The sequence below is a fragment of the Pongo pygmaeus genome, chromosome 5, assembly GCF_028885625.2.
Source record: "Pongo pygmaeus isolate AG05252 chromosome 5, NHGRI_mPonPyg2-v2.0_pri, whole genome shotgun sequence".
In the NCBI taxonomy this organism is placed as follows: Eukaryota; Metazoa; Chordata; class Mammalia; order Primates; family Hominidae; genus Pongo; species Pongo pygmaeus.
Window position 1 is genome coordinate 44,035,350 of NC_072378.2, and position 25,853 is coordinate 44,061,202.

General features: G+C 50.3%; 2 protein-coding genes across 3 annotated transcripts in view; one reads left to right on the forward strand and one right to left on the reverse strand.

The window, feature by feature from the left end:
• RSPH9 (radial spoke head component 9) overlaps positions 1-8,843 on the forward strand; it is a 27,903-nt gene extending 19,060 nt beyond the window's left edge. The window contains exons 5-6 of one of the 2 annotated variants that reach the window (XM_054493260.2): positions 4,258-4,354; positions 8,624-8,843. In XM_054493260.2, the coding sequence (XP_054349235.1) occupies positions 4,258-4,354; positions 8,624-8,753 (227 nt within the window). In that variant the 3' untranslated portion in view covers positions 8,754-8,843. The remainder of the gene's footprint in view (positions 1-4,257; positions 4,355-8,623) is intronic. The other variant, XM_054493262.2, reaches the window with a different exon arrangement.
• On the reverse strand, positions 8,081-25,639 carry MRPS18A (mitochondrial ribosomal protein S18A). Its single transcript, XM_054493266.2, has 6 exons — positions 25,479-25,639; positions 18,926-18,957; positions 16,372-16,479; positions 13,341-13,464; positions 13,050-13,119; positions 8,081-9,743 (listed from the first exon to the last, which is right to left on the reverse strand). The coding sequence occupies exons 1-6, from the start codon at positions 25,588-25,590 to the stop codon at positions 9,599-9,601; spliced, it is 591 nt and encodes a 196-aa protein (XP_054349241.2). The 5' UTR covers positions 25,591-25,639; the 3' UTR covers positions 8,081-9,598.
• Positions 25,640-25,853: the final 214 nt, after the last annotated feature.

A 25,853-nucleotide genomic window follows, 5' to 3' on the forward strand; every position in this document is an offset into this window, starting at 1 on the left:
AGAAGGTTGTGGCCAGTTTGATTTCCTATCTAGACCACTCAAACTTTCTACATATCAGCAAGAAGGCTGTTTCACTTTCTTTCTTTCTTTTTTTTTTTTTTGAGATGGAGTCTCGCTCTGTTGCCCAGGCTGGAGTGCAGTGGCCCGATCTCGGCTCACTGCAAGCTCCACCTCCTGGGTTCACATTATTCTCCTGCCTCAGCCTCCCGAGTAGCTGGGACTACAGGCGCCCGCCACCACGCCCAGCTAATTTTTTGTATTTTTTAGTAGAGACGGGGTTTCACCGTGTTAGCCAGGATGGTCTTGATCTCCTGACCTTGTGATCCGCCCGCCTGGGCCTCCCAAAATGCTGGGATTACAGGCGTGAGCCACCACACCTGGCCAGCTGTTTCACTTTCTTATCATTTGTATGTTCACTGGAGTTGTACTTTTAATTTCCTTCAAGGACTTTTATTTGCATTCACAGCTTAGCTGTTTGGTATAAGAGGCCTATCTTTCAGCCTATCTCAATTTTTTTTATTTTTGGTTTTAGAGACAGGGTCTTGCTTCATCACCCAGGCTGGAGTGCAGTGGCATGATCATAACTCACTGTAACTTTGAACTCACTCCTGGGCTCAAGCAATCCTCCTGCCTCAACCTCTTGAGGAGTGCAACAGCACACACAATAGGTGTGTGCACCATACCTGGCTTTTTTTTTTTTTGTAGGGATGGGGTCTCGCTGTGTTGCTAGGGCTGGTTTTGAACTCCTACACTCAAACAGTCCTCCTGCCTCAGCCTCCTAAAGTGCTGGGATTACAAGGATGAGCCACCATGCCTGGCTCTATCTCAGCTTTTGACATGTCTTCCTTACTAAACTTAGTCATTTCTAGCTTTTGATTTAAAGTGAGAGGCGTGAGATTCTTCCTTTCACTTAACACTTAGAGGCTATTGTAGAGTTATTTTATTTATTTATTTTTTTTGAGACAGAGTCTCACTCTATTGCCCAGGCTGGAGTGCAATGGCACGATCTCAGCTCACTATAACCTCTGCCTCCCGGGTTCAAGCGATTCTTCTGCCTCACCCTCCTGAGTAGCTGGGATTATAGGCATGTGCCATCATGCCCAGCTAATTTTTATATTTTTAGTAGAGACAGAGTTTCACCATGTTGGCCAGGCTGGTCTCAAACTCCTGACCTCAGGTGATCCACCTCCCTCAGCCTCCCAGAGTACTGGGATTACAGGAATGAACCAACGCGCCCAGCCTCTGTAGAGTTATTAATTGGCCTAATTTCACGATTGTTGTGTCTCAGGGAATAGGGCAGCCTGAGGAGAGGAAGAGGGCTGGGAGAAGTCAGAAGACACACATTTATCAATTAAGTTTGCCATCGTAAATGGATGTAGTTCGTGGTGCCCCAAAACAATATGATAGTAACATCAAAGATCACTGATCACAGAACACCATAACATACATAATAAAAAAAAAAAAAAAAAAAAGGGCTGAGTGTGGTGGCTCATGCCTGTAATTCCAGCACTTTGGGAGGCCAAGGCGGTCAGATCACTAGAGGCCAGGAGTTCGAGACCAGTCTGGCCAACATAGTGAAACCCCATCTATACTAAAAATACAAAAATTAGCCAGGTATAGTGTGCACACCTGTAGTCCCAGATACTCAGGAGGCTGAGACACGAGAATCACTTGAACCTTGGAGGCAGAGGTGGCAGTGAGCTGAGATCACGCCACTGCACTCCAGCCTGGGTGACAGAGTGAGACTCTGTCTCAGGAAAAAAAAAAAAAAAAAAAAGTTTGAAAAATTCTGAAAACTACCAAAATGTGACACAGAGATACAAAGTGAGCGCATGCTGTTGGAAAAATGGCACTGATATACTGGCTTTACACATGCAAACCTTCAATTTATAAAAACTGCAGTGTTTGTGAAGAGCAATATATCAAAGTAAGCCTGTGATGATGATGATGATGATTTTGAGATGGAGTTTATTTATTTGAGACGGAGTTTCTCGCCCAGGCTGGAGTGCAATTGCGCAATCTCAGCTCACTGCAACCTCTGCCTCCCGGATTCAGGTGATTCTAATGTCTCAGCCTCCTGAGGAGCTGGGACTACAGGCGTGAGCCACCGCACCTGGCCTTATTATTAATTTTTTTAGTGGCAGAAAGTCCTTAGAGATGAGTTGGGGCAGGCCTAGGAGGGCCTAGAAGGCCAAGGCAGTAGAAGCTGCTGGTGGCTTGTGAGCAGGTCTGTGACAATAAGGCAGTGGTACACAGGTGGAGCGAGACAGGGCAAGGCAAGCCAGGAATCATGAGGCCATTTCAGGGCTACTGCAGTGCCCCAGGGGCCAGGCAATGGTTCTGAGTGGGTAGGAGCTGCCACCAAGGAGTGGCCATTTGGGCTTCCATCATACAGGAACATCTGAGTCAAGCTACTCTGAGCAGGGCCAGTGTTGTAGTGACAGATAGTAGGGTCTCCTGGACAAGTAGGGGGATATGAAGAGGGTCTATAGGGGTTGGGGCATTTCTCGCCCATCAGACACACTTCTCAGACTCCCCTCATCTCCTCCATCTCTGCTCCCAGACTTGTCAGGAGCCTGAGGGGGCTGTACATCCCTCATTGACAAAGGGAGCCTGGAACGGCGGTGGTGATGGAACCTCAGAGCCAGGGGCTGAGGGGTAGGCCTGCAGAAGTCCTCTTCATTCCCCTAATCTGAGGGCAGCAGCCCTGTCCCCTGATTCAGGGTGTGTCTGGGAAGCCCTCTGCAGCCTTCTTACCTGCAGCTGGATGCTCCAGAATCAGAAGATGAGACTCTCCTTTGTGCTGGGTGAGAGGGGCTGGTGCAGTAGTGCTGCTTCGCCCCGGAGCCTCATCCACTGTGCAGCAAGAGGGGTGAAGAGGGTGATAGAGCTTCTGCAGCCAAGACCAAAGCCAGCTAGATGGGGTGGGGCCCAGCAAAGTCTTCCTAAGGGAACACCGTCAGCCCTATCTGCCCACCGCTGTCTCGGGTAAGGGGGACCCTGGAGGCAGCTGTCTTTCCTTGCAACAGGAGAAGTAAAATGTGGAGCTTTGGAGTCTTCCTAAAGGCTGCTGGGGTTGGGGCTGGGCAAGGTGGCCCATGCCTATAATTCCAGTGCTTTGGGAGGCCAAGGTGGCAGAATTGCTTGAGCTCAGGAGTTTGAGGTTACTTGTGATTGGCCACCATTGCACTCCAGCCTGGTGAGCCACTCTGATGTGTCCAGTTGGCAAGTGAATTCATCAGGCCTATGGGAGGTGTGGCATCTGGGCCTGGCAGGTGGGTGAGCTGCAGTGACCCAAGGCCCTAGGCATCCTGCCCTGATGGTGACCTCAGGGCTGCAGGATCAGCTGCTGGCTTTACTTCCCAGTCCACCCCACCATGTTGCTTTATGAGCTGGAACCTTGGAAGCTGAGGACTCCTGGCATTTCCTGTGCATGTGGGCCTCAGGGGAGGAATGCTCCCGGCCTTACCTTGGGAAACCTCCCCATACTCTTCAGGTCCTTCCTCCCAGAGCCACTACTACCAGTTTGTTTTTCTTTCTCTTTCTTTTTCTTTCTCTCTCTCTTTCCCTCCTTCTTTCCTTCCTTCCTTCCCTTTCTTCTTTCTTTTTCTTTCCTCCCTGCTTTCTTTTTCTTCTTTCTTTCTTTTTCTCTCTCTCTCTTTCGTTCTCATTTGACAGGGTCTCACTCTGTTGCCCTGGCTGGAGTGCAGTGGCCACTGGGACCATCTTGGCTCACTGCAACCTCCGCCTCCCAGGCTTAAGTGATCCTCCTGCCTCAGCCTCCCGAGTAGCTGGGACTACAGGCGTGGACCACCATGCCTGGCTAGTTTTTGTATTTTTTGTAGAGATGAGGTTTCACCGTATTGCCCAGGCTGGTCTTGAACAACTCAGCTCAAGGGACCACCCACCTCAGCCTTCCAAAGTGCTGGGATTACAGGCATAAGCCACCGTGCCCAGCCTAGGCCCACCTTTTTTCTCATGATGGTTTGATGAGGGTCAAGGCGATGGAGTGGAAGTGTGGATGGTCACAGGAGAGCAGACAGCTCTGATTTTCCTCCCCAGTCCCCTTCCTTATCTGCTAGGAAAAGAGCAGTCTGAGCTGCTTGGAGGCTCCCCTGCCAGGCAGGCAGCAGCTGGGCTGGGCTGCTAATTGGGGCCAAAATCCCAAGGAAGAGTTCCCTGGGACACCAGGACTGGCTGGAGGGATGGGATTTGGCAGCTGTTTTCTGGCCAGTTAGGATAACTGTTTCCTTTCAGGGTCTGAGGCAGTTGTTCAGGGTGACTTCATGTGGCTTCTGAGCAGGTGTGGTTTTGGTTGGCCCTGTTCCTGGGACTCCTGCTCTGTGTCCATGAGGTAGGCCAACGACTCCACATCTTGTCCCTTGGCCAAAGTGACAAGAGACACCTCGGCTGAAGAGAGGAGTGGGAGAGCTGTTGTCCTCATGAGTTGTCATGCTGTGTCCAGGGATCTGCAAAGTTCCATGGGAGTGGGTAGCTGGTTCTGGGGTGGCAGGACCATCCTCCTGCCGGATCCAGGGTAATGACTAAGAGTTCTCTGACCTTGGGCTGCAGCCAGGTGGCATAGATGCAGCCGTGGGTCAGGAGGCTATATATATATATATATATATATATATATATATATATATATATATATATATATATTTGAGACAGAGTCTCGCTGCAACCTCAGCTCACTACAACCTCTGCCTCCTGGGTTCAAGCAATTCTCCTGCCTCAGCCTCCCAAGTAGCTGGGATTACAGGCGCATGTCACCACGCCTAATTTTTGTATTTTTAGCAGAGATGAGGTTTCACCATGTTGGCCAGGCTGCTCTCGAACTCCTGACCTCAGGTGATCTGCCCACCTCAGCCTCCCAAAGTGCCGGGATTACAGGCGTGAGCCACCACGCCTGGTCAGGAGCCTAGATTCCTAGGTAATATCTTGCCATTCGATGCTCCCTGAACATCCACTATATCAGCAAATAGCCACTGAGCAGCTACAACAGGCACCTGTGATGCCCTTGGAATAAGACAGACACCTCCCTTGCCTCAGAGGTTTGGGATGGGAAAGGGAAATGTAAACTAGAAGGTGCCTTGCAAGCATGGGTGTCCTGGGAGGTAAAGGAGGAGGGCTGGAGGGCACTGCTCCTCTCCTTGCTCCACTCTGGGCTGGTGCAGAGGTCTCAGAATTGCCAGGTGCACACAGACTGGGGCTCCTTCCCAAGCAATTTCTCAGCAGCAATGCTCAGTTCAGGCAGCAGAGGGCAGCAACGCGCCTGCCTGCCTGGCTTTCAACCTGGAAAGCAGCCTTTGAAAGCTGCTGCTGGTGGTGGTTGAGGACCGGGAAGGGGGCGAGTGAGGCGGGCATGGGTGCGGGGGGCAACATGGTGCCCAGGGTCAGCCTTCCCTTCGGGATGTGTGCAGGTGGCTCTTCCTGCCCCAGCTCCTTGTAAGCCTGGCTGACAAGTGTTCAGCCTTCTGGGCCACGGGGCCTGACTCTACTACTCTATTTGATAGGGGTCTGGCAGCCAGGGGTTTCTCCCTCCTCAGGCCTCTAGGGGGTATATGATTCTTGTGGCCCTTGTAGGGGATGGGGGTGCCTCTCCCACTGGGAACCCATGGCCATTTATTTTTTTGTGTGACAAAAATTTTGTTGGTGCTCATCTGAGAGGGTTTGAGCCATCTGTTGCCCCTGGACAGCCCTGGTTCCCAGCCTGGCCTACTGTCCCTCGATCTTAATCCCAGAGCTGCCTTTCTTCCAGGATGGCAGAAGAATGTAATTAGAGTAAGTACGCCCTAGCCTGAGGTTTCCATACTAGCAAGGTGGGTGAGACCCTGTGGGCCCAGGAAACCCAGGAAGCCCCCTCCTGATTTACCAACCTGTACCCATCACATCCTCAAAACACAGCTTCTGGAGAAGAGTGGCTGCTAGGGGGCAGGAGGGATTTGGGGAGAGAAGAGAGAGCGGGGGCTGTGAACCTGCAGCACCAAGTCTGCAGGGGGCTTTTCCCCGAGTCCTGGAGGCGGTGACAGCAGCTGGCTGGGCTCAGCCTGTTCAGCAGTTGCAGTAAGAAAGTGGGTGAAGGTGACAGCAAGTGCTTGGCTCTTCAGGTAGATGCTACGTGACTCCTGGCACGTTGAGTCTGTGTGTTTCCCGGGCGACCAGCTGAGCCAGGGACGATGAGAGGACAGGAGTGTGACAGGAATGCGAGGGAGGGAGGCAGTGCTGTTTTCTGGCTGGCCCCACATGCCGCTACCGTACTCCACCAGCACCCTCCCGCCTGCGCAGCATTGCCCCCTGCCAGGCGGGGGCACTGTATTTCCCTAGCTCCCCTGCCAGTTTCTCCTTGCTCTCTGGGTAGGAGCCCCAGCTGATAGGCCTAGGCCACTTCGTCCAAGAACACTGTCCCCCACCCCCTGCATTATCTACTGGAGGCAAGAGGTGGCCAAAGCCTAGGCAGGCAGGCTGGTGTGAGGGCAGGGCAGGGCAGGACCAAGCCCTTGCCCAGGCATGCCAAGGTGCTGGCAACAATGAACTGAGAAGGGTCTAGGTTGGAGGACTCCAGGATTCCATTTTCTCCAGGGCAGCACCTGGCCCAGGCAGGCTGCAAGCTGCTCTCCCTCAGTAGGCAGATACAGATGAGGCAGTCTGGTCTTAGTTCAAGGGGCTGAGGGACTGTGTCTTTATGGAGCCTGGTCCCTGACGATACTCTAGGCTGGTGGGGTGACCAAGGGAGGGAATCGGATCTCCCTGGGTCTGTGCTTCTTGTCCAGGGCTGAAGCAGTGGAGTTGGAACACTTTGTCCTGTTGGACCCCCTCATCAATCCTAAACAATCTGTTTTCTGGAGATGCATGACCAGGAAAGTACCAGGCTAGGGACTCTCGAACTCTGAGGGCAGGTCTGAGAGGCAGAGGACCTCAAGCACCCAGAGAAAAGTTTTAAGAGTCAGGGGAAATACTCCTTCTCAGGGGCAGTGTTCCAGCTGGGGCCCCGCTAACACAGGGACACTACTTTCTTCTTGATGTTGTCCAGAAGGCACTGTGTGGGCTGGAGGGGGCTGACTTCATCCTTTGCATGGGCGATGGCACTTGGTGCTGGCCACTGCACAGTGCTAAAGTGAGCTTTGCGATTGGCTTCTCCCTAAGCAGGACCAGCGACAGCCAAACTATATACGCCCAGAAAACTTTGGTTTTGACCTGGGCAGGCGGCTGCACCCTGAGTAAGGCTGAGCTGCCATGAGGGTCAGGGGTTCCTGGCAATCAGGTTTCTTGGATGCAGGGTGGCCCCCAGTGGGTGGGGACTGAGTTGTGAGGCTGCAGGGTGTGGAGTGACTAGGGTGAACCATGGTTGGAGGTGGCCCGTGGGAAGCTGGGGCAGCAGGAGCCAAGCAGCCGGGCTAAGCTGGCAGCTGATAAAGGCCTCAGAGCAGCTCTCAGCGCATGGCTGGTTGGTCCAACACCAAAACTTTCAAAGCATTTGCCTTTCTGGCAGGGCCTGGAGCAGGGCTGTGGCTGGGCCGGGAGAGGCCTCAGTGCGCAGGGGAATAGAAGCCCCAGATCTGCATCCAGAGGCGATTTTCCCAGGCTCCTTCCTCCCACACTGTGTCTCCCTCCCTCGGTTCTGGAGCTGAATCAGGCCCTTCCAGCCAAGTCCTCATGGCTGCACGACTCAGCCCTGAGCTGTGCTGCTCCTGTGTGGGGAGGCAAAAACCAGGGCAGAACCTAGGGCAAAGGCTCATTAGGGGCAGCCCAAGTCCCCTCCCACCAAGGATGGCTCCCAGTCTACCAGCTGCCAGAAAGGGCCATTGAGCTAGGAGGCCTGAACTGCCCAAACTTCTATTTGAGCCTTCCTGGTCTGATCTAATCCAACTCAGGAGAGGCTTCAGGAAATGGGGAAGACAGAGCAAAATGGCAAGTAGTGGCAAACCACACTAGAACTGGTGACTGCACTGGGTATAGTGTGGGAGGAGCTGGTGTCTCCCTTGGCCCAGCCCAACTCCCCTCTGCCTGTGGATTGGATTCAGCCTCCTCCCCCACTCAACCTTTAGCTAGACTTGCTGACAGGAACAAAACAGACTGGTTTGAGTTTCACCTCTTTTCATTTCCTTTGCCCTCCCTCTGAAAGTGGCTTTAATGAGCAGTGAGATGGCTAAAAGGGCTGGGCGTGGTGGCTCACATCTGTAATCCCAGCACTTTGGGAGGCCAAAGTGGGAGGATCGCCTGAGCCCAGGAGTTTGAGACCAGCCTGGGCAACACAGTGAGGCCCCATCTCTACAAAAAATCAAAAAAGTTAGCTGGGTATGGTGGTGCATGCCCCTGGTCCCAGCTACTCTGGAGGCCAAGGGGAGGATTGCTTGAGCCCAGGAGTCAAGGCTGCAGTGAGTTGTGATTGCGCCACTGCATTCCAGCCTGGGCGACAGAGTGAGACCATGTCTCTTAAAACGAAAAGAATAATGGCTAAAAGGCAATCAGGGAGTAAAGCATCTGGAGAATTAAATGGTCTTTCCCCAGTGGAACCTTAGCACCTGGGCCTGGCCGCCCAAGGAGCCAGGGGCCACAGCACGAAGGGCAGAGCTCTGGCTCCAGCAGCACCAGGCCTCACCTCCTGCCTGTCTCATCTCAGGGTCCTGGAGTATCCAGATGGAGAGGGGCAATGCCCTGGTGGTGCTGCGCAGCCTGCTCTGGCCGGGCCTCACCTTCTACCATGCTCCCCGCACCAAGACCTATGGCTACATCTACGTGGGCACTGGTGAGAAGAACATGGACTTGCCCTTCATGCTATAGAATGGGAGCCAGCCTGGATTTTTTTAAACAGTGTCTAAACATGATTTTCTTAAGCTTCAGTGAACTTGGCCTGCCTGTTCTGTCCTATCTTCTTATCTCCACCTCCGTCTGGTTCTGGATTCTGCAAGGCCCACTGAGCCAGGGAACTCATCTCTAAACCAAGTGGCAGAGGGTTGGAATATGCTAATGAAAGAGATACTAGACAATGATGGGTGGAAATGGCTGTGGGAGAAGGTGACAACCAGGGCCCCTTTGAGGAACGCAGTTTCTTGGATTCACATGAGAGCAGCAAGTGTGTCAGGTAGCCCACCTTGGCTCCTTGCAGCTCTCCCACAGTAAGGAGCTCACAGCTGTCATCAAGAGGATGGGACCTGTTTGGCCCACGAATTCCTTTCAATTGACTCATTGGCCCCATCACAAGAGATGAGTGACTCAGTGCTCAGCACCCAGCTGGAAATGTGCCCAGGACCCCTGCACTTCCCAAGCAGTGAGCACACACCCAGTGGGTAAGCCCCGAACCCAGTTGATGACACTGCATTGGGCAAAACTCTTGTCCCCAGCGCTGAGCATGGCCTAAGCCCCACAGCAGCTGGCAAGGGACCCAACTGCCCTGCCTGCCTCTAGCTCCCAGCATTGCTACTGCGCAGGCCAAGGGTACTGAAGTTAGTCCCACTGTCCCCTGTCCATCCATGTCGGAGGGACCAGGCCATTGTGGTGGGGTGGGACAGGAGTATAGTTGTGGCCGAGGGCTTGTGAGTGGGCCTCCTACTCCCCAGCACAGGTGCAGGAGGAACTCTGGAAGCACTGCTCTCTGTCAGTGATACAGCTTCCAAGGTGTTCCTGAGTAGCAGACATTATCCCTCAGAAGGGGTGACCCCACGGGCATGCGCACCCTGTTCCAGCGGGGGCCTTTTTTGTAGATGGGCTTGATGGAGCCAGGAGCCCAACGCGTCAGGTACCTGTGGAAGGAGAACAAAGAGGTGCCTGTGAGGGCTGGGGGCCCAAGCTGGAACTGGGAGAGTGGAGCACTACCTCCTCAGGCCAGGCCACGGTTGGGCAAGTAAATCCTTTCACCAGTTTCCCTTTCCTGAAGTTCAGGGATTTTCCTGGGAGTAACTGCTGAGCGTCCTGTAAACAGATGGGCTTGGCTCTTGCTGCCACAAGCCTGTGTGGCCAGGGTCAGGCAGCCCAGGGCCACAAGCTCCCTTGATCTTTGTAACTGTCAATGTTGGTGTGTGTTTGCTGAGGAAAAGGCGGAGAAGAGGCTGCCTGAAGAGCAGATCATTCCTCTCTGGCCTCAGCCATGGGGCGAGAAGAGCTGATGTAAGGGTCTGGAGGAACCCATTGCTCTTCCCCATTTGGCTCACTCAGCTACCCCAGCCTTCAGGGAACTCCCCAGGGTACCATAACCGGTGTAAGACCCCTGCCCCTCACCCAACCTGTGATGGGAATCAAGGGGTAAGGGCCTGTGGGCGCAGCCCTAGCCTAGGAAGATTCCTGTAAATAGGAGGGGGGTGGGGAAAAGATGGCTGCCGCCCATGGACCTTTGGCCTCCTTTGGGGATGGCCAGGGCACTGATAGTTCCCAGAAAAGTGGCTCATGCCGGCTGGGATTGGGTTTTACTCTGTCCAGAATAAAACTTGGATCCTGTCCAGAAAGGCCCATCCTTCATTCTGAAAGCTCAGCCATGACAAAGGACAGGAATCCTCCCCTGCCTCCATTCTAGGCTGGGGCTCAACCCAGCTGTCTCTAGAGACCGTCAAAGAAAAAGCTTTTTTATTTAAAAACTCAATAACCTTAGCTAAAAACTCTTAAGATAAAAGAAGTGAAAAAATGATTGCTGATTTACGCAGTTCAACTGAGCTCCGCTGGACCTTGGTCTTCTGCTGCCAGCCCTGCGTTGAGGGGAAGCTGCGGGAGGTGCTGGCCTGCACTCCAAGTGTGTGCTGGGCAGGGAGGGGAGGGCCTTCTGTCTGTCTCCCGGAATTGTCACTGCACCAGCCAGGGTGATGACTGTGAAGGAGGCTAGTTATAGGGACTGCTTTTTTTTCTTTGAGACGAAGTCTTGCTCTGTCGCCCAAGCTGGAGTGCAGTGGCGCGATCTTGGCTCACTGCAACTTCCGCCTCCTGGGTTTAAGCAATTCTCCTGCCTCAGCCTCTGGAGTAGCTTGGATTACAGGCACCCGCCAAAACGTGTGGCTAATTTTTGTATTTTTAGTAGAGACGTGGTTTCCCCATGTTGGCCAGGCTGGTCTTGAACTCCTGACCTCAAGTGATCCGCCTGACTCGGCCTCCCAAAGTGCTGGGATTACAGGTGTGAGGGGACTGCTTTTTCTATGGTTGGTGGTGCTGGGTGACAGAAGAGTAAGGTAAAGGGAGGAGACCAGGGATGGCCCCTTTGCTGGCTTCCCCCAGGCTTCAGAGGGGTACATGAAGAGATGGGGTATGGGAGCAGGCTCCCCAGAAGGGTGCTCATTGAGATTTGGGGATGCAGAGGAAAAGCTGGAAAGGTTCTCCAGAGCTACTGCCCTAAAGCTGTTCTTTCTCTCATGCCTTGGAGAGGGAAGCTGGGCTTTAGCTGGCCTTGGGCTTGATGCCCGTGCCACATGGAGTGGCCAGCTGGCAGGGGGTGGGCTGGGTGGCCTCCAGCCAGCTCTTTGGGAACACCCCAGCTCTAGCAAGAACCAAGTCTCTTTCCTAAACCAGTCCCTTCCTACCTCTCCTGAAGGGGCAGCAGGAGTGATACAGCAGCAGACAAAGCATGGCTCCACCAGGCCCCAGCAGAGCCTGGGTCCATGCATGGCAGCATTAAACGAGACTCCCCTGCAAGGGAATCCATTTCCTTCGTAGCCTGAACTCCCCCTCCCGCTCAGGGTGGCCTTTTGCAACTGACAAGCCCCCACACATCATCAATCCTGTGTCACGTTAAAGGATGCCGGATGTATGGGAGGGCGCCTGGCCTAGCTTCAAAGGCCTGAGGCAGGATGGATTGTGTCCTCAGGCCTGCTGCTGTCTCTTAAAAAGCCAGAGGGGGTGGGCTCAACCCCCAAATGGTCCATAGCATAGTTAGGAGACACAGGAAGAGGTTAGCATGTCCTGCTCCCCAAGAGCTGCTGGCAGATGGCTGAGCTAGCAATGTGGGGGGTGCAGGTAGAGATGGGCACACAGCCAGGGTGCTGGCATGGTGCTGGTAAAGGTCCAGCTCTGACTTAGCCTCCAGGGACAGAGAGGCAGGGTACCAGGAAGAAGCCCTGCATTCCCACATCCCACACCCCCTGCAGCCCCCTACCCTCCATGCCTGAGTTCTGGTGGGGATCAGCCTCGGAGGTCTGCCGGGGGCTGAGGTGTTTGCTTTGCGTCAGTCATCTTTGATACCTTACAGAGAGCAATTCTATTAAAAAAGGACAAAAACTGCAATTACTTCTGCACCAACCTAATATGTTCCTCATTCCAGTCTGGGAACCACCAGCTGGACAGGAGGAAAGGGCCATTGGTACGGAGAAGAAGAACCCCCTCAAATCAATTCTACAGACCTGGCTCTACTCTCAACAAGGGGATACTAGAGATCTAAGACTATGTGAGTGTGCTGCTGCCAGAGAGGAGGGAAGAAGGGAACTTGCAATGGGACAGCTGCTTGAATGTTAGACAAGAATCTGCTTCCACTCTACAGGGTCCTGCTTAGACTAGAAGGCAGACAAAGTGATTCCAAGGGCTGCAGGCCATCCTCTCCTTCTCTATATGAACTCAGGGCCTCCTAGGCTGCCACATGGTGCTGTGTAGGTTGTTAACTGTACAACTCTGGGGAGCACTATTTGTGACCTAGTCTACATGGATGTTGCCCTGAAGTTGTCCAGTGTGGGACCTGCACAGCTGTATTTGGTGGCACTAACCCAGGAGGCCCTCCCATTTCTAAGGCCTTCTGTCCTCTAATAACCCCAGCGCTGGAGAGAGCTAGGATACTGAAAGTTTGTAGTAGTACTGACATCCCCATAGCAACCCAGTGTGATGTCATAAACGGGGGATTAGCACATTCTAATGCCCAATCAGCAGGCCTCTACCCTCCTTGCCCCTTTGCTAAGGGCCCTACAGGGGAGGAAAGAGGCTGAGGTTGGCAAAGAAGGCCACGGAAGAAGCAAAGACTGCAGCAGGGGTGGACTGATGGGGGTGGATGCTTAAGCTGGCAGGGAATGGAACAGACAGCCAAGGTGCACCCTAGCTTTCCTGAACGCAGAACGCTCAGGTTGTTCACACCCAGGCTTGCTTACCGGTTGAGCTGCGGTTTGCTCTTCGGAACAACTCCTTCAGGAAGCCGAGGCCTGTGATTTGGTAATAGACCTGAGTGGGGGGAAGAGGGGATAGTGTTTGCAGCTCCCTCTGCAGCTCTGAGGGGGTCAGAGGGAAAGCCCAAGGGAGCGGGAAGGTTGGCATTGGGTGGTGAGTATAATTAACACTCTGGATATCCACTTTTCTTCCAGGAGGGGCTGAAACATGGGGCAGCTGGGTAGGGAGAGAGTGCCTGCAGCCCTCTGCCCCTCTTGGTCCCCAGGGCCTTCTACCTGCTCGGTGGGCCATCTTCACACACTCCTCGATCTTGCGGTGTTCTTCCTGGCATAGGCCTGTGATCTTTCGGGGCAGCATGCCTCCATGAGGCCGGATGAACTGGCTAAGCAGCAGAACATCCTAGTGGAAACCGAAAATAGGGGATGAGGGTCAGCTGGGCTTGCTTTTGATGCTGGGAAGCTAGGGCTTCATGGTCTACAGGGGGAGCTGATGTCTCCTGGGAACCTGGCTGAGATCACTTCCTCCACACAGAGCTTTGCACATGGGTCTGCTACCTTCACCCAACAAAGGTTAATCCCAACTTAGTAAGATTTTCTGTACCCCATTACCAACCCCAACAGCTCCCAGCTTCTCTATGAGATTTTTTTTTTTTTTTTTTTTGAGGCAAGGGCTCACTCTGTTACCCAGGCTGGAGTGCAGTGGCGCAATCTTGGGTCACTGCAATCTCTGCCTCTCAATCTCTTGCTCAAGTGATCCTCCCACCTCAGCCTCCTGAGTAGCTGGGACTACAGGTGTGTGCCACCACGCCTGGCTAATTTTTATAGAGATAGGGTCTCGCTATGTTGCCCAGGCTGGTTTTGAACTCCCGGGCTCAAGCAATCTGCCCGCCTCTGCCTCCCAGAGTTCTGGGATTGCAGGTGTGCACCCCTACACCCAGCCTCGTGAGATCATCTTCTGATAGACTAGGTTAGAGAACAGAAACTCTTCAAGAAGTGTCACCAATCTTTTATGTACCTGAAGCATCTTTCTTGGACAAAATGTCTGCTCAGGTAGGGTTAGGAGACATGCCATATGTTTCCACACAAGAGGAAAAACCTGTAACATTTTAGACCTTAAAGTCTATATACCACAAGCCAGAGTATATGCAAACAGCCCCTCCACCTCCTGCCATTCCCTCTGAAGTGCGAGGAAGGCATAAAAGCCAAGGAGGAGGGAACCAGGGTTGTGAAGTTTAATCTCACATGATCTAGGCCCCCTGTGACCAGATCTGAATGGATTCTTGGGCTTCCTTCAGACCATCACATGCCCACCAGGCTGCTTGGGACAGGTCAAAGGAACAGATAAACAGAGCCAGAATCAAGACAAGGGACCACCTCCCTGCCAGGTCTAAAATGTTACAATTCCCAGACTGCTTGAGCCCAGGAGTTCGAGACCAGCCTGAGCAACATAGCAAGACCCCGCTGTCATAGAATGGCTTAAGAGGTTAAAGAAAACTCACGATTCCCCTCCCTGCAAGGGCCTGGCATGCCAATCTTAGCAGTCAAGTTCCAGAAACCAACTTGCTGCCCTGGCAGGCACCTTGCTGCATAACCGCAGATTTGTTTTAATCACTGGACAGTTCCTGAGGGACCCAGGCCTTCAATTCCCACCCCTGTACTTTTCAGAATCTGATGAAAAGAACTTGGATTGGATTAATCCAGGGCTAATCAATTGGGCTGGAGGCCCCAGCCCTCCACCATAGGCTGCCAAGCAAGCTAACAGCTTTGTGCAGCTCAGGCTAATGGTGCTCTGAGTGGAAAGGGGTAAGAGGAAAAACAACTTTAGCCTTTACATCAGACGGGATTAGATTTCTTCTGCTGGAGAGAGCCAAGTATGTTTCCTGGAAAAGGCTGGTAGGAAGAGTGCCCTACGGTGGTTGGGCGGGTGTGGGGTTTGCTTTTCTATCAGCAGCTGAGGTTCCAAGGATGCCCACAACCCCACTAACTTCCGCATGGTGAGCGGCTGGGAACACTGCCCCTTGCCTGTGTGCCTGCTTTCTGTTACTCCAGGCGGCCATCAGGAGAAGGGCCCCAGGACAGAAAGAACCCCCCCAACCCCTCAGGGTGGCCTCAAGCCAAGGCTTCCAGCCCACGAGATTAGTTGGGTCACTCTGTTCAGATCCCACGGGCATGTGGCTTCTCCTGCTCTTATCACCTGACCAGGATCTCTGCTTTTAGCCATCCTATTCCACAAAGGGGCACAGGGACAACCTGCAGGTCAAACTGGCCCAGAGCCTGAATCACCTGAAACCCAAAAATAGGGTGCTTCATGTCACCTGTGAGAGCTCTGAAGAACAAGTCAGGATTTCTCCAGGGCTGTGTCCTTAGACCCACACCCTCCCCATCTCTGGGGAGGAGGTAGTGTAGTTATTAGGAGCACAGGATCTGCCTGGGCTTTCATCCCTGGAGTTTGTATCCCAGCTCTGATACTGGCTGGGGGATCTGAGGCAAGTTCACAAACTTCTCCATGTCTCAAATTTCCTCGTCTGTAAAATGAGGATGAAACTAGTACATACTTCATAGGGTTATTGTGAAAACTAAGTGAATTAAAACAGGTAAGTACTCGGTGCCCGACAGAGTATGCACTCAATGTTAGCTGTTGTTATTATTCACTACTGTCTTTTTTCCCTGGAAATGACTGCACTAGAAGAGCTTGAGCAATCAGGTATCTTTATAGCTCCAATACAGAACGACAAGGTAACGTGTTCCCAGATCACAGTGAGAACCAAGAGCCTGTTCAAATACACCCTCATCATAAAAGAGGAAAGCCAAACCCAGATCATGATTCCATCCCACAAGAGTACAACCCCTGCGAGCTGAGTTAAGGGCCCTAGTGGTCTGAGGCACAACCAGACCACAAACCCAATCAGCGGCTCTCAACCCTGGTTGCACATTAGAACCACGGGAGAGCATTGAAAAAATGCTCAGGCCCCACCCCCCGAGGCTGATTCCACACCGTGACCTCAGTCTCCTAGGCTACCAAAGATGGTGATCGGTCTTCTTCAGAGGGAGAGCTGCGGTGAATGAGACCACATCTATGAAGTGGCTTGGGAGGACCTGGTGGAGCCCATGCATCATTATTTTTTAAAGTTCCCCAGGTGATTCTAATGTGCAGCCAGGGTTGAGAACAACTGGACAAAATGCTCCCATCTCTGGTGGTTCCATGAAATGCAGCAGTAGCTACAGCGGGGGCATGCTGCTCCAGTTAACCAGGGAATCTGAGAACTTCATGACACACAGAACCGAGTGTCTCTGTACCCAGACTCACGTCATAGTTATACTTGTGCTTCAGGTTCCAACGGCAGATGGGGCACTGGCCAGAGGGGTTAGGAGGATTTGGACTCTCCTTGGGAGTTGCTGTGATACGGCCTTCAATCTAGGAGACAGAGAAAGTGAGCCAGTGTGAGAGACAGGGCCTGCATGGAGCCACATTATCTTTGCACAAACCCCAAAATGATGGGAATGCTGGTGAAAGTTTACCTTGGGGGTTCTTGTGGGAGTAGCTAAGAGGTTTTTCTGCCTGAACTGTGGTTTTTATTCTGTAGTTGCTGTATGCTAGGCCTTGAGATAGCTACAGGGATGTGGTTTGGTGGCCTAAAGGGGTAATGGAAACCATCTGAACTTAATACCAGTGGCAAGAGGGAGAGAGGGGTTTGCTGTATCAATTGAATGCTACCTTTCCTTCCTCAAAAGAAAAAACAAAGGCACCAGAACACTATACTTTTTCCCCTCCCTGGCTTTTGGGGGAAAGTAATACATGCACATGGTAAAAAGTTTTAAGTGGCACAGGGATATAGAGTCCAAAGAAAGCCTCCCTCCCATCCCACATGTCCTCCTAGCGGGAAACTGCAGTTCCCAGCTTTATCTTACAGAGCTAAGGCTATGCCAATGGGTCTCAACCAGAGGTGATTTTGCTCCCCAGGGGACATCTGGCAATGTCTGGAGGCATTTTTAATTGTCACGACTGGGGGAGGGAGTGCTACTGCATCTAGCAGGGATGTTCTAACCATCCTCCACTGCACAGGACAGCCCTCACAACAAAGACTTACTCAGCCCCAAATGCCAGGAATAGCAAGGCTGAAAAAACCTGGGCTGTGCCATATAAGCAGATATGTGTGCACTCCTTCTCTCTTTACAAAAGAAAGAAAGAAAAAACTAACACAATACAGATGGGAGGATACATTTCCCTGTCATGCTCCTTGCTTTTATCATTTTGGATGCCACCTTTTAAACCCTGCTGAGGCCAAGTGTGAAATGACCTCCCTATCACTGCCGTATCCTGTGATACAGCCTTGGAATTACTAAGCGCAATAAACCAACGATCTGGGAATTAGCTCCAATTGCAAGAGGGGAGTTTAGAAAGCCTGGCTGACTGAGGCTGTGGGTTATGAGAGTGAGGCTGGGACGGGTCTGAGAGGCTTTGGGAGGGAAGCAACACTGTTTCCCGGGGGAGAAGTGGCACAGGGGAAAGGGGCTGGAAGTACTACTTGGCTGTGCAGGGCACTGCTACCCTCCTTCTGCCATGGCAATCATAACTATGCCAGAAACTGAGATGTTAGAGAAAATTCGCAAGTACATGGTAGGCCTTGGGAGGTAGGTTGCAGTGGGTTGGGGGTTGGGGGGTGGGGAGAGCTAACATTTATTGACTCCCCATTATATGTGTGACTCAGTGCTAAGAATGGTTCACATATATTAGTTCACTTAACCTCCAGAATCTAGTGAGGTAGGTGTCTGATCTTATTTCCTAGGGGAGAGAATAATATCCAGTCAGCCATGGCCATGCCGCTAAAGGCATGGATGGGCTCTTCCCTCCCCTGAGGGCTCTCAGAGGCTACAATGCCTCCACATCTATTCTACAAACAGCAGACTCATGCCCCACATGAAAAACGCTCTTTATACTCAAAAGTCAGATGTATTTCTCTCCTCCAGCATGGAGTTTATAGAGTGAATGCTTGTTTTGGCTTTGAATCAAGGAGCCTAAAAGGTACCCTAAGGGGATTGCGGGGGGGTCCCCTAAAAAGAACTGTTTTGAGGCTAAGTAGTGGAAAGGCAGAGGAAGCATTCTAGGGGGAGACCCAGTGGACTTGTCCTGGGAATAAGACTGCCCTGGGGAGGATTGAGCTTGGCTGGCTACCTAAAGGGTTAAATCTCTGGTTGACATGGAAGTTACAGAGGCCTCTGGGAGCTCTGTGCAGTGACTGAGGATTTCTTGGAGGCATAGAAGGCCATGTGAAAACAACGTTGTTGTCTTTTAAGGATTATAGGATAATCTAGGCCCCATGACTCCCCAAGGAAGGGAGGTGGGATGGGCCCAGGGAGGGAAAGGGGGGAGTGGGTAGATGAAGTATTGTTCCAACTTTCTTACCAACAGACAAGCCAGGGCGCCAGCTAGTGAGGCCAGGGCCGGGAGAATGTCACTTTTTAAATACATCATTTAAGGAACAGTTTAGTCATTCTAGGCAGAAAAGAAAGGAACTGAGGTCCAGGCTCTTGGCTCTGGGTCAACTTACTCTGGCTCTCTAGGCGTGCAACAATGCCTTAGTTTCCCCTTTGGGAAACTGATTCAACACCCGCCAAAGAGCTTATCAGCAAAGGCCACTTTAATCAAATAGCAGATACCTCAGCCCAGGCACAGCAACTGTTCCTGATTAACCACACTATAGCACACAGCTTGAAAAACAGTAGGCTGTGGGATTTATGGTCACTTAGGGAGCTGATCCTGGAGCTGGGCGTCCAGTTTGGGCCCCTCCCTCCCTCAGAGGAGCGGCCAGGCAGCTCCAAGTGTTAAAGAGGTTATACGTGGCCAACTCAACGATACTTACTATAGTTGTCTTCCCTTCTTGGATCTCCACCACTACAGAGATAAAGGGGGAAAAATTAGGTCAGCCATTTAATAAGGAACAGAGAGTTTCAAATAACAGCTCAAATTCTACACATTTGGAAAAAAGCAGCCTTCCATCTGTACTCGCTCATGGTCTCCACCTGGAACAGAAAGCACGCAGGGTTCACCCCACTAATGCCAAGGCTCTATGCCCTTGAGGCAGGGTGGGGGCAAGCCCAGGATGCCCAGGTAGCATCACCTCTCTGGTATGGGATTAAGGAGTTCCGCACTGTTTTTGCCTTTCTATGCAAAGATTTATCTTGGTTCTATCCAAAGGAATTGGTCAGATCCTGTCCTACAGTGGCTAGCAATAAAAGAGGGTGGGGTAGTGGTATCTAAAAGACCTTCAAAAGTATGCACAAAGAGAATCAGATAAGAATGGTTTCTGCTCTGAAGAGTTTACAATGTAAGATATAGCACTGAACTAACACTATTCCAGTGGCACCCCAGTGAATGAGCAAAAAGACAAGTTCACTCCTAGAACACATCCTGAGAGTCTTGAGTGAAATCCTCTTCTCCCTGCAGGGTTGCATTTTATTATCTATACTGGAGAGTGTTGATGGACGAGGTAGGAATAAGGAGCATGAAGATACTGGGTCCAAGAAGAATTTCAAGTATTGCCATTCCAAACAGAGAGGGACACCCTCAGTGCTTTGCCTATTTAGGTGAGGCAGTCAGAAGAGAATCTGAAGGCAAGACAATCAGTTGCACACATCTGTCAGGCTGAATACATTTCCTATCTTACCTAACCAAGATGCAGAATGAGCCAATAGCCCACATTCAGCTAATATAATCAAATAGTTCTTGGAGATACTCCCGTGTTGACACAGTTTGTTTAGAAAGATAGAAGCCAGACCGGGTACAGTGGCTCACGCCTGTAATCCCAGCACTTTGGGAGGCTGAGGCGGGAAGAAATACTTGAGCTCAGGAGTTAAGAGACCAGCCTGTGCAATGTGGCAAAATCCTACAAAAATCACTAAATTAGCCAGGCATGGTGGCATGCACTTGTAATCCAGCTACTTGGGAAGGTGATGTGGGAGGACTGCTTGAGCCCAGGAGGTTGAGGCTGCAGTGAGCCATGATCATGCCACTGCATTCCAGCCTGAGGGACAGAGCGAGACCCCATCTCAAAGAAACAAACAAACACCAATAAAAACAGAAGGGACCATCTAAGGAAAAAGGCAATTGTAACCCAACCAGAGGCCATGGCAGCATCTGTGATCACTGAGCTCTGTGACCAACACCTAATTGGATACAGACAGCTTGGAATTGTCCCTCATTTGTCTTCTGGGCAACCCATTCATAAAGACTCACTGCTCCAAAACAACCAACCTGAGAGCCTCTCAGTGTCCAACTCCAGACATACAAAGGAATAACAATGGCTAGAAAAGCCCTGAGGCTTTCTCCAGAGAACACTGTAGTTACTAATCAATTCAAAGACAACCTAGCTTTTTCCATGTAAAAGAAAATGCGTCACCCCACACACGGATCTACTTGTACAGAACACAGACCAACCCAAGAATGGGATTTGGGTGAGACTCAATGTGGTCCTCAGTCTGGAAGCCAGCACAGCTGCAGAGGGAAGGTCACTGCAATACGTCAATCTGCAGAATCAACCTACAAACGGAGGATGGAGAGAAATGAAGGGAGGTAGGAGGAGGGCACTTCCCCAGTCCAGTAGGGGTTCCAGGCACCCTGCAACTTTGCAAATTTGCAAAAACCAAGTTGAGAGACAACCTAATCTGAGCAACAAGTAGTGGGGAAAGTTTCTAAGAATCCCCAGAGGAAACAAAAGGAGAGACACGTTCTGGTACCACTGGAGTCAGCAGAAGAACAATGCCCTGAAACACAAGTGGATAAACATGTGGTTCCCTGCTTGATGGAGGCACTTGGGTCCTAACCATGAGGTAAACAAGTCTAACAAAACACACATCACTCCCGGCAAAGTACCAAATCCTGAAGTCATCCCACTGGCCCCTGGAAAACAGATCAAAGCCCATGGCAAGCTCCACTGTTCACAAGCTCCCCCTCCACACAGCAACTGTGAGCCAGCGAATCATCTTACTAGAAGCCAGTGGGTAAAACAATAGGCAGATGCTTATCTAACAGAGAGAATTTGTCAAACCAGAAGGAATGACCTGAGAACTCACATTGAACTGACATTGATCAGGGTGGTGTCTTAGTGCAGTGGGAGAAGGCCCTGTTGGAACCTGGTCCTTGAGGCCCTTAGTAGATTTTAAACCCCTGGAAAGAGGAGATAGGAATCAAACTAGTATTGATTTACAGCGTGCATACAAAAACGTGTCAAAACCAAACAAAACCTGATCCATTTTGTTCCTGGCTGCCTCCCTATTCAAGAGAAGTGGGGGTGGCTAAGAAAAGCTGGACCGAGAGATTTAGGCACTAACAGAAAACTTTTTTAGAAAAAGATGGAATCACCCTTGTGTTCTGAGATATGGCAGTATCAAGTAAGCTAAGGGAAGAGATGAAGCAGTTTTCTAAACTAGAACTAAGGGTCAAAATCTTTCCAGATAAGCACTTCTCATACACATGAAATAATCTGTCCCCAGTGAGGCAACACATTTGCTGGACACTTATGGACTATACAGCTTCATTCTACCTACTGTGGAGAATTACAGTAAAATAGGAGCCACAGTCTTTGCCCTAGAGGAGGAAAAGAACTAAACTCTGTATGGGAACTTGACTATAATAAAGTCCATGCCTCGTAAAGAGGTCCTTTGAGTACTTCAGTAAATACTTGCCTAGGATGGAGTCCAAGATAACTGAATTATAATAGTGTGGAACAAATGGCATTGTGGTGAGATTGCAGTGAATGCAAAAGGAGGAGACGGGGTGACACCTATAGTCTCAGCTACTCAGGAGGATCACCTGAGCTAAGGAGTTAGAGGCCAGCCTGGGCAACACAGCAAGACCTTGTCTCTTAAACAACAACAACAACAACAACAACAACAAACACGGAAAATGCAAAAAACGTTGATGGCCACGTGAACAGACAGAGTGAACTGCAGCCACGTAAAGACCCAACTGCTTAGTAAAAGAGGAAGTGAAAAAAGATGAGGAGTGCAGGGCACTGCTGAAGTGCCCAGAGACCAAGGTCCCTCTTGGAGAGGATCTGTAGAAACCAGGGCCCAAGCAGAGTAGGAAAGACTGGAGTAACTGATGGCTGGGCAGTAGCCCTAATAGTCTTACGTAGGGTCAGGGAGAGGAGTGCCATGTTTGGGATGTGTGCTTGCATTTCTGGCCACTGACAACTTTTCGCAAACACCTTCCTGCCTCAAGCCCTGCTTCCTCCAGTTCATCTTTAACTCTACCATTAAAGTTTCTGGTTCCCTCATCACCTCCCGCTTTCTTTCCCTTGGACCCCTGAGGGAATGTCCCTCTGCCCTATGTTCAGAATGAGTCGTCTTACTGCTGCACAAAAATTTCTTCCCACTAGCAGGTTACTCTGGACTATGTCCCCTGAATTCTTTAAAGACTCCAACTCACTCCTCTCTCAAAGCTTTTATATGGGACTGCCCAACCTGCCAGGCATATCCTTGTCTGAAATGTTAGGTCTTCCAGAAGGCCTTCTTAACTAACTGTGAAAGAGATGAAGCAAATTCCCTTTGGCCTTTACTCACTTCGATATACCTTTCTCTAACTGTCTGACAGATCATGTCTTAATTTATATAATAATATGTTTTTTTTTTTTTATTTTAAATACATTTCCTTCACAAGGGCTCTAAGAGGGATAAGGGAGGAATGAGATCCAACACAGTCTTTGCTAAATCTGGCAGTGCCAACCATAAAGGCACTAAATGGTCTTTGGCAAGTTAACTGCTAAGAGCTTTCAGGGAAGGAGGGAACAATAAGGGAGGCCCTGCCATGGAATACGAAGGTGATGTTACTGGTGGAGAGGGAAGAGGGCTGGCTCTACTTCCAACTCCATCACTTATTAGACATGTGATGCTGGGCAAGCTATTCAACCCCTTGGAACTGCATTTCCTCATTTATAAAAATGAGGACAGTTAATATCCACCTTTAAGGTGTTTTTGAGAAGACTGAATAAATATATGTGGAAAACCTAGCACAGTATTTGAAGCAGGCACAGTAAGTCACAATTTCTATTTTCGTCCTCCTTCAGTCTTGCTTTTTCCATAATAATCTTTGTTTGGCTTTGTGTATCTCTCTGGTCAAACTTTAAACCAGGCTTTCTCAACAGCAGCAGGACTGCCATTTCTTTGTTGTGGGGAACTGACCTGTGCATTATGTTTAGCAGCATCCCTCGCCTCTACCCCCCAGATGCCAGTAGTACCAGTTGTGACAACCAAAAATGTCTGCAGACATGGCCAATTGTTCCTGGGGGACAAAATTGCCCTCCAGTTGAAAATCACTGTTTTAGACTGAAATTCTTCATAGACAGGAAAATTGCTGCTCAGTCCTCATGAGCTGACTAAAATTATGTATTATTATCTGATACTTTGAAAAGTAGGATGCTTGAATATTTTCAGCAAGAGAACCAGCTTCTTTCCCACAACTTTAAATTCTATGTGTACAATATTGTTTGGGTGTCACATATACCAGCTGAGACTACTCAAAAGTAGCTATATGTATAATACTTTATGCCTTACAAATAATGGATAGAATAGCAAAAGAAAATGTTTTCATTTACAAGCTTTGAAGACAGGTGATTCTTAAGAATATAGAATATGGTAGTGCCTTCATGTAGAATCACATTAATTCAACCTAACATTTAGATGCAGGACTTCAGAGACCCATTTGACTTACAGTCCATCCTTTTTTTAAAGAGGTGGGGGTTCTCACTACGTCGCCCAGGTTAGACTCCAATTTCTGGGCCCAAGTGATCCTCCTACCTTGCCCTCCCAAAGTGCTGGGATTAAAGATATGTACCACTGTACCTGACTTAGAGTCCATCATTTCACAAACTCTCCAATGGAAAAAATTCTTTAAGTCTAACTTCAAATATTTGTTGTTAAAACAAAACGATTCCTCTTGCCTTTTTTTCTGGAAGCATAGCAAAATCTGCCTCAACTTTGAATTTCATAAGAATATGCAAATTGTAGCCAATAGTGTTTGACACTTGGTAGACTCCCCAAAATGGTATGGAGGTATGCCTATTTTGCAGCATGGGAACAAATGAAACATCCAAGTCCTCTCTATCATCTGCATGATTTCTTTAGTGTCTTTATTAATGGGTCTACTAATGGATAAGTTAATCAGGCAATATCCAGACTTTTTTTCCTAGCAAATGCTCCACTTCCCTTAGGGCTAAATTCTTCAAACATACCTGCTATTTCCATCTCTTCATCAACTATCTCTTTCATTTCTCCAAACTGGATTCCTTGTTTGCCACTCTATTGAAATTGCTGTTTGAAAGCTACAAAGAGACCTCTTCTGAGACAAATCCAATGGCCCCTTCATTAGGCTCTTCTTTTTAGACTTTTCTGCTCCCTCTGACAACAATGATCACTCTTTTCCACTGGATACTTCTCAGCTTTCGTTAAAGGATATGCTGCCCAATACTATGCCAGATCCTCAAAAAACCCCACATCTCTTCTTTTGCACATCACTCATCCTTTCCTGCTTCCAGGAGTACACAAAGGAAGGCTATGTCCTAAAAGACCGTTTCACTCTCCGCCAGATTCCATCCTTTTGTGAGCCTGCTCAAGACACATCCTCTTTATGAAAACTTCCAACTGGGTTTGCTGTTTCCAATAACTGAGTCTTCCTGTACTTCGTCACGTAAAAGGCTAACTTGCATTTATTGGAGTGTGTATATACATAATCTCATTAGAACCTAAGCTTTTCAGAAAAAGGGCTGTATTTTCTGTCTCCAGAATTCCTTCACAGCTTGAAGCATAGCACCTGGCATTCAGTAAACTCTCAGTTGATGCTCGAATCAGGCCGCTTTCCCAGATTAAGATTAATGAAAAGCTGAACTACCATCCTACATTTGCCTATGTCTCAGCTATTCAATGGCCTTTCCACTTTGGCCTCCCCCTCTCAGGGAGACTAGCGGCCCGGGCAGAGAAAGCCGCCATCAGATCACAGAATTTTGAGAAGAGAAAGTGGAAAGGGAGGCTCTGGGAGGGTACCCAGATGGCCTTCCTTCGTGATCCAGAGACTCTTTAATAAAAGAGACTGCGATTCGGAGAACACGGAAGGAAGAATTAACATGCAAACCCTTTCCGAAAACTTTTCTGAGCCCTGGGACAGGTTTCTTTTCTGCTACTGCTAAGTAAGCAAGCTTTTCTCTCCGTCCTCCTCCGCCTCGTGAGGATACTCACAAGGGGCAGGAGATCAAGATAAGGCACCAGGGTCTGGAAGGGGCTTTTAAGCACGCCTGGGGAGCCGGTACCTCCAAAGTTTCAGAATCGCACGAAGGAAAGGGAGGAAGGGGAGCACCGGGGCTGGCGGAAGCAGTCTCTGCCGCTCTTCTCAATTTCAGGAGGTTGCTGGGACGCATGACTCACCTTCCCTGAACCCGCGAGCTGGAAGCCGAGACCAGCTGGTCGCTGCCGGGCCCGCTAGGAGCCCACGGAAAAACCGCCCACAGCCGGACACCAGAGCCTTGAGGGCCGCCATCTTGAAAAACCTACCCTGACCTCTCGTCCATTTCCGCTTCCGGAACGTAGCGCCTGCCGCCGCAGTGGCGGGGCAGGAACGGCGGGGCGGGGTTGTAGTTCGCTTCCTCCTGTCACTTCGTTTCTCTCACCTGTCCGCTTTGGGATAAGAAGAGAGGCTTCTGCGTCAAGCCTACATTTCGTGTTAAGGATCTAGGGGAGGTCTTCTAGCTCCTGTCTGCCAATGCCTGCAAGTCTTCAAGGTTGCATTCGTTTCCTGGAAGT

Excerpts from the sequence above, each read along its gene's own strand:
- MRPS18A (XM_054493266.2), bottom strand. The coding sequence starts at position 25,590 with ATGGCGGCCCTCAAGGCTCTGGTGTCCGGCTGTGGGCGGTTTTTCCGT. Across the intron at positions 16,480-18,925 it reads AAGAAGGGAAGACAACTATA|ATTGAAGGCCGTATCACAGC; the intron begins GTAAGTATCGTT and ends TCTGTCTCCTAG. Across the intron at positions 9,744-13,049 it reads AGCAAACCGCAGCTCAACCG|GTACCTGACGCGTTGGGCTC; the intron begins GTAAGCAAGCCT and ends CTCCTTCCACAG.